The sequence below is a fragment of the Lactuca serriola genome, chromosome 7 (assembly GCF_051521515.1).
Source record: "Lactuca serriola cultivar US96UC23 chromosome 7, Lser_US96UC23_V15, whole genome shotgun sequence".
NCBI lineage: Eukaryota > Viridiplantae > Streptophyta > Magnoliopsida > Asterales > Asteraceae > Lactuca > Lactuca serriola.
In genome coordinates, this window is record NC_136414.1 from 168,556,714 (window position 1) to 168,563,634 (window position 6,921).

The window sequence follows — 6,921 nt, forward strand, 5'->3', positions numbered from 1 at the left end:
CCGAAGTCAGTCTTTAGTCTGAGGTTTGTTGAGGTACGAGATAAGCTTGTAGTTAGAGATGGAATCTGTGTCAGGAGTGAAGGTGGTCCGAGATGGAGAATTAATCTGAGACTATATGGAGCATTTATTATTCTTGTCTTTTTGTTTGATGTAACCTTACATAGGACTTAGTGTTTTGTCAATTAGGATAATCAGAGTGTCAGAAGTAACTTGTTTATCCATTCCTTTGTATGCATTTCGGTTTGTAAGTTGTACGTCCTTTTCCTATATAAGGAGTGTTTAATGACAAGAATATATGACAGATTGTTGCTCCAAATCTAGTTATATTTGAATCTATTTCACTTTCACTTTTCTCTCAAATCAAACTCTTTCAAACATTCTACTTGTTCATTTATTGTCTTTACCTTGATTGTACTCATTGTTCCATATTTAATACTTAAAGTACTTTGTTGATTTTCATCTTCAAGTCTCGACTGGTCTTGCCAGACTTGACTGGAACACTTAACCAGAAGCAAACATTGATCTTAAACATTAACTCACAGTTTGAGTTTTCAAACCTTGTCCTTACGCAACCACATTTTTGTTCGCAGACAATCACCACTCGATAGAAAGCACATCAGGCAAGCAAAAGGGATTGTATCATGTATGAGTAGGCAAACCTTAATTGTTTCCCATATTAACACTATAAATATCTTCTTAATAGGAGGAATCAGTGAACACTCTTACTCTCATTCCCTCAGTCACAAATCACTTCATCACTATTTTAAGTTTACACACTCTAACTTGGGCTTCAAGAGTCAACGGATTACATATGATCCTAACATTTCATTTGTTAACAACAAATCACCACTTCTCTCTAGACTTGGGTGCATCAAAGAACATTTATGCATTTTAATAGGTTCTATAAATAAGTTGATAGATTTTTTTGAGTTTTCAAAATTATTGTTAGTGTTGAAAACACAAAAAAAAATTGTTAACATTATTTACAAGCTCAACATGTGTGTTAGCTTGAAGCCGAGCTGGCACTCTTTACGCACTCTCGGACCATTTTGCCAGCTTGGCAAGCGTTGACGTGTCACTCTCGATTTCCATGCTAAACACCATTAAAACGATCTTCCTTCTCCTCTTCTCTGCAAATTACCATTTTATCTCGTCATTTTCACACATTTGTCTGTAATCCCCACACGCTACAACATTTCAGCTGTTACAGCTTGTTTATTTCTCTAGTTCGATCAATTTTGCGTAGAATTCAGGTTTTTTATTTTCTCCGATATGGATTCTACAGATGCTAATGATGGCATGATTAGCATCGGCGGAGGAATAAATGCGAAAGAGCTAGATCATGCTCTTATGGTGGAAATGGCATCCACCGCCGGTTTGGATTTAGGTTCGGAAGCGGTTTCGGATGATCAGATAACACCTCTTTTGACGCAGCAGCCGGAGAAGCCCAGACTCGATATCTTCTCTGTTTCGTACCCTAAACGGAAAACTAACAAGGTGATTTTCATATATTATATGCCTCAATGACAATAGAATAGTACTTTAACTCGGATTCCTTGGTTATTAATCTGAGTCGACTCTGTTCTTCACATAACTAGAGTTCGCTATTGCTGATTTCATTGTTTTCTTCAACACATAATCATCTGGATTAATTACGGATGTTGCAGGACCAAATTCCGAGATTAACTGAATCGGAAACATCACCATTTACACAGTTCATAATGTGGTCATGGAGTGGATCTAGATATTCTGGTTTGGTATGCATGGCGTTATCGTCTTCTGTCTACTGTATCATGACAATTCTTTCCAATGTGTTCTCTGGTTAGTGATTTCCTTCTATGTATTGCTAGAAAAGTGAAAGGCATATTTGATTTCGTACAGATTAGAATTCCGTATCCATGAATCATGATAACATCATACTTGATCTGAATCCTTACGATTCCACTTGATTTGTTTTTGTTTTTGTTTAAATTAACAGCTCAAGCAATTCCCCTATTTGAGATAGCATTTACAAGATGCATAATTATCTCAGCATTATCATTCATGTGGTTAAGAAGAAGCTCACAGCCATTATTTGGACCTGTAAATGCCACAAGTCTATTTGTTTCAAGAGCTGTTACTGGCTCTATTTCTTTAATAACTTTCATCTACTGGTAATTCCTGTTCTTAATATTCATGTAACATCAATGTTCATCATAGTGCAAAAAATCTCACATATCTAAATGACACTTCTCTTTTACAGCATCCAGAGATTACCATTGTCTCAATCCATGCTCTTGAGCTTTACAATTCCATTAACAGCTTCAATATCTGCAAGATTCATTCTTCATGAGAATCTAAAACTTGCAGAAATAGCAGGTAAAGTAACAATTACATATGAGAAAATGACAATTGACAAAACACAAAACCTGATTGTGAATAACTTGCATCTTCTTTCTCAGCCATTGTTTCCAGTTTCTTTGGTGTAATCTTCATCATCAGATCAATGGTCAGCGTGCAAGGTACAGAAGTGAGTTAATAAATCCTTTTGGATCTTTTATGGTCATGAAACTATAAAAGTTCAAAATGACATTCTTACCCTTTTACATATCTTATATCTCTATGAACTTGTGTAGGGAGGTGAACAAGTAGATGGAATACATTATTTTTATGTGTTTTTGATTGGTTTATTATCATCATTGACTGGTGGAATGAGCTACTGTTTTATAAGGGCTGGAGCTAAACAGTCTGATCAACCTGTGTAAGTGCTAAAATAGGCAATCTACTTTCAACATATTTATCTAAACAAAATTTCTATTTTTTATTTTTATTTTTTTTATTTCAGGGTGACTATATTTTCATTTGGTTTAGTCTCTACTCCTGCTGCAGCAATATGCATGATCACATTTGAAGTAAGATATTCATTTTACAAAAAAATTTATATGATTTTGATATTTTATAAATGGCAGTTTACAGAAATAAAAAAAAAAAATTTATATTTCTAAATGCAACTTATATCTTTGAATGTTTTTTTCTTGTAGGATTTTGTGCTTCCTAGCTTCTATTCTTTCTTTCTTATGATTATACTTGCCATATTGGCGTTTGTTGCTGAGGTGGAATTTTGATTAAATTATGTTTTTATTTTTGGCTTAAAATTTTATATCTTAAAATTAATATTGGCTTTAACAAATTGCAGTTGTTTTTAGCACGTGCGCTTCAGCTTGAGAAAACTAGCAAAGTTGCAAATATTCAATACCTTGAGGTACATAAATGTTCCAGAGTTTTTTATTTTATTTTATTATTTTTGTTTACTTTACTTCTTGTTGAATATTATCAGAATGTCACAATTATATTATATAAGAGGGATTTGGAAAATTATCAAAGAATATTTCAGGAAACATAAAGAATCCTTTCTCTTTTTTATTGCACCCATTTCTAGCATGCAAATAATTCACCCAACTTTTTCTGAAAAGTTTTTTTTTTTTTTTTTTGAAGTTCAGCTCCCCTCACCAATAATAACATGAAAAATATATATTCCTCTAAAAAGTTAAATTGACTAAAATAGCAATCAAATCTCATTTTTCTAATCTGGGGTAGTTTTTTTTTTCAAAACTTTTTACTATTTGGAAAAAAAAAGTTAAATACATTTGACTATTAGAGATGAGATTGATTTTACATCCTAGTTATATTTGAATATTAGTTTTCTTTAAGTTTTAGATTAGTTAATCTATTTAATTAAATATATAAAATAAAAATGAATATATTTTATATCATGACAGGTGGCATTATCACAGTTATGGGGTATAGCATCATCAAGGGTAACCCCTACGTTTGGTGGTTTCATTGGATCCTTCATCATATTCATATCAATTTCTTGCACCATGTATTTAGGGCCAGAAAAAGACATGGAGTGAAGAAACCAAAATGACCATTTTAACCCTCTCTATTTTTGTTTTCATCATAACTTGTAATTCTTTTTTTTATTTTTTCTAAAAAATCCAAATACTCAAACATCTTGCGTCTTAAACTATGCTCCAAATAGACACCCTTCTATCATATTTTTAAAGAAATAAAATCCAACAAATTGTAAATAATTTATATCGAAAGGTATATAAAGTATAAACAATAGTGATAAAGTGTAGTTTTTTTCGACAAAAACAAAAACACAAATAACAAAACGATATTCCAACTTTTAATCAGAATGAGATTGAGAAGAATCATTTGTAGATAACTTTCCATTACTTGTTGCGTATGGGAGGACTGATGATGTCATCATATTCATCCCCATGGGGTAATTGTATGAATATACCATCACAGGGTGATCATATTTACAACCCGGCCCGTATTTGCAAATCCCATAAAGACTATAATACGAACACACGGGTTGACCCTGTATTCAAAAAGTCAAATAGTCAACTTCACAAACACAATTCAAACTCTTGTTAAAAAAATTCAACTTACGGGTCTTAATGGAAGGCCAACCGGGCTCCACCCATGGGTGGCGGCAGAGGGCGGCAGCATGACCGGAAAGTAAGTTTGGGGGGTCGGATATGGCCACGGTGGTGGACCACCGCCGTGGGATGTTGGTTCTAACGGTGGTTGTGGGTGGTGGAACTTGCATGTGACTCCAAATTTACATGATCCGGTTCGTAGATAATGAGAACATGATTTTTGGTCCTAAAAACATTTTTTTAATTTAAATTTCTAAATACGTTATTTAAAAAGAAAAAAAAATAATAATATTAAAATAAAAAAATAAGGTACCTGTCGCATAGGTAGCCCGACCATGTTTAACACAACCGGTCCTAAACCACGCCTATCACGGGGGTGATTGTATTTGCATGTCGATCCGTATTTGCAAGTACCCGTCTTCAAAAAATACTGAAAAGGGTAGTTTGGTAATTTCACATTTATCTTAACAATCGGTTTTCTTATATTTACTACCTAATATAACTTTTGGTACACTCTAGACATGATTATCATCGTACCATTTGGTAAGAGGATGACTGAACATGACATGATGACATGATAGAACAAAACTTTTAAATTACCATATTGCCCTTATACAAAATAACATGCATCACTTAAAAGAATCAAATAATCACACAAATGGAAATAAAATCCAACAAGAGATTGCAAACATTAAACATAAACAAGTAGGATTATGAAGAAACTTACAACACAATCTGGCTCTCCAATTCTTTCTGGGAGGTCACCTCCATGATGATTCATCTGTAAATTGATAAACAAATGAGAATCGAGTATCGATCAGAAAGAAAATTTCCATAAATTTATGATTTTTTTTTTTATACCTGAGCATTGTAAGTTGGATGATTAAACCTACAGTTATCACCATAGCCACACGCTCCAGTTCTTAAATAATATATGCAATCGGGTTCTCCAGGTCGATCTGGATACACTGTTGAATCAGTTTCATCTTCTTTCCCATCTGAGTGAATTCTCAATCGCCTTATAGCTTCTAAAATCCCAGAATTCAAGTTATAAATAAAGAAATTTCACATGATTCAAGTTAATAAAGCCTCCGACTAACACAAATTCAACGAATTTACGATCATTTGTTACTTTTCAGACTGAAATTACAAAGACAAATTGATGTAAAAATCTAGATGCAGGGTATAAACAGAGAAAAATTGGGGGAAATCAAAGTAAAACAGTGGGCGATAACAGGGTTTACAAAACGAAAACGAAATTGAAGCAATCGGGATATGATCGGAGCATACAGACCATTTTTGCTTGAAATTTAAGCAAAATTACTTACGAAGAATGTAAAAGTTGTAGAAATTAAAGACGAGGATAATGCATTTTGTACCTTCAATGTTATGATTCAACGAAGAATTGGAGATGGAAGAATTGTTCCTCTGAACACGCCGATTTTCCGGCATACCAAAATCTATTATCCGAAAGATAAAACGTATAGAAACAAATTGTTTGCAAAGTGTTTTTCTCTGTTCCGTGTGTTCTTCGCCAAAAACCAATCAACGCCTAAAATTAAGTTAAAAACTTTCAATCAAAAATCCAGATACTAACAAAACTCTGATATCAGATTTCGATCGATTACGGGAAAACCCAAAACAGAAACAAATGGAAATTTATCCGCTGTCGATGATGATGATGATCAAGTTCAGAAAAAAGATGAAATACAATGAAGAAAACAAGGAAATCTCAACACCACGCTTAGATTTATGAATGATCAATCAATGTAATGAATGGAAAATCTGCCAAAATATTCTTTTTCAAAACAAATCTACGTTCTCTCTCTAGAAATTTTATTCGGAAATTTCAAATTTTGTACCTTCTCGATCTTTGATCATGAAATTCTAGTGTCATTAAGTAAAGTTTGTTTTTCACGTAAATACTGAAATAATGTCGACTAGTAATTGACAAAAATGTCCCTGGAATCCAGGAATCGGGTTCTGCGAATAAAGGGGGTTTTAGTAATTTCCTAATGAATTTTATGTATACAAAAGAAGTTATTTTTGTCAATTCTTACGTACATGTTTAATTTTTATAAAAAAATTATTAATATATATACATAAGTCATAAATGAATACTTTGTTTATAAGGATTAAAAAGTAACTGCCAAATAGATAAAAAATATATAAATATGTCATTGTCCTTTTATTAATGTCCTTTTATTAATTAAGATAAAAGCATGCCGGTGGAAAATATGATTTTTTTCTATATATATTTTTAATGTGGTTAATATTAGCTTTTATTTTTAAAATAATATTATAATGTTTTATGGAAAAATCGTCGCCGTTAAGGCGGGAAAGTATTCTCCTGGATGACACGTGGAAGGATCTAGACCGTTTAGCTATGCGACCCCTACGAGACGTTAAGGATCTATAATCTGGTTAAGATTAATAATTATTTTCTCCTTACAAATCAAAATATTTATTTTAAGAAATGTTTTAAAAAAAT

At 32.6% G+C, this 6,921-nt stretch overlaps 2 protein-coding genes across 3 annotated transcripts; one reads left to right on the forward strand and one right to left on the reverse strand.

Annotated features, from left to right (window-relative positions):
• The first annotated feature begins 1,063 nt into the window (after positions 1-1,063).
• On the forward strand, positions 1,064-3,990 carry LOC145061322 (uncharacterized). The gene is made up of 10 exons (XM_079008760.1): positions 1,064-1,497; positions 1,668-1,821; positions 1,979-2,153; positions 2,243-2,358; positions 2,442-2,509; positions 2,616-2,740; positions 2,825-2,891; positions 3,021-3,092; positions 3,176-3,241; positions 3,759-3,990. The coding sequence occupies exons 1-10, from the start codon at positions 1,273-1,275 to the stop codon at positions 3,891-3,893; spliced, it is 1,203 nt and encodes a 400-aa protein (XP_078864886.1). The 5' UTR covers positions 1,064-1,272; the 3' UTR covers positions 3,894-3,990.
• A 64-nt stretch (positions 3,991-4,054) lies between these two features.
• Positions 4,055-6,425, reverse strand: LOC145061324 (zinc finger CCCH domain-containing protein 3-like). Of its 2 annotated transcripts, XM_079008762.1 has the most exons (7): positions 6,293-6,425; positions 5,810-5,982; positions 5,292-5,458; positions 5,158-5,211; positions 4,744-4,860; positions 4,441-4,656; positions 4,055-4,369 (listed from the first exon to the last, which is right to left on the reverse strand). In XM_079008762.1, the coding sequence occupies exons 2-7, from the start codon at positions 5,880-5,882 to the stop codon at positions 4,172-4,174; spliced, it is 825 nt and encodes a 274-aa protein (XP_078864888.1). In that variant the 5' UTR covers positions 5,883-5,982; positions 6,293-6,425; the 3' UTR covers positions 4,055-4,171. The 2 variants fall into 2 exon arrangements, with proteins under 2 accessions (XP_078864888.1, XP_078864887.1); XM_079008761.1 differs by lacking the exon at positions 6,293-6,425 and having other exon boundaries at positions 5,810-6,286.
• Positions 6,426-6,921: the final 496 nt, after the last annotated feature.

Bases quoted from the DNA above. Each gene is read 5' to 3' on its own strand.
- LOC145061322 (XM_079008760.1), top strand. From the start codon at position 1,273: ATGGATTCTACAGATGCTAATGATGGCATGATTAGCATCGGCGGAGGA. The intron at 2,359-2,441 runs GTAAAGTAACAA...CTTCTTTCTCAG, and splicing joins AAAACTTGCAGAAATAGCAG to CCATTGTTTCCAGTTTCTTT. The intron at 2,741-2,824 runs GTAAGTGCTAAA...TTTTTATTTCAG, and splicing joins AAACAGTCTGATCAACCTGT to GGTGACTATATTTTCATTTG.
- LOC145061324 (XM_079008762.1), bottom strand. From the start codon at position 5,882: ATGCCGGAAAATCGGCGTGTTCAGAGGAACAATTCTTCCATCTCCAAT. The intron at 4,657-4,743 runs GTACCTTATTTT...AAATGTTTTTAG, and splicing joins TCGGGCTACCTATGCGACAG to GACCAAAAATCATGTTCTCA. The intron at 4,370-4,440 runs GTAAGTTGAATT...TTTTGAATACAG, and splicing joins TTGGCCTTCCATTAAGACCC to GGTCAACCCGTGTGTTCGTA.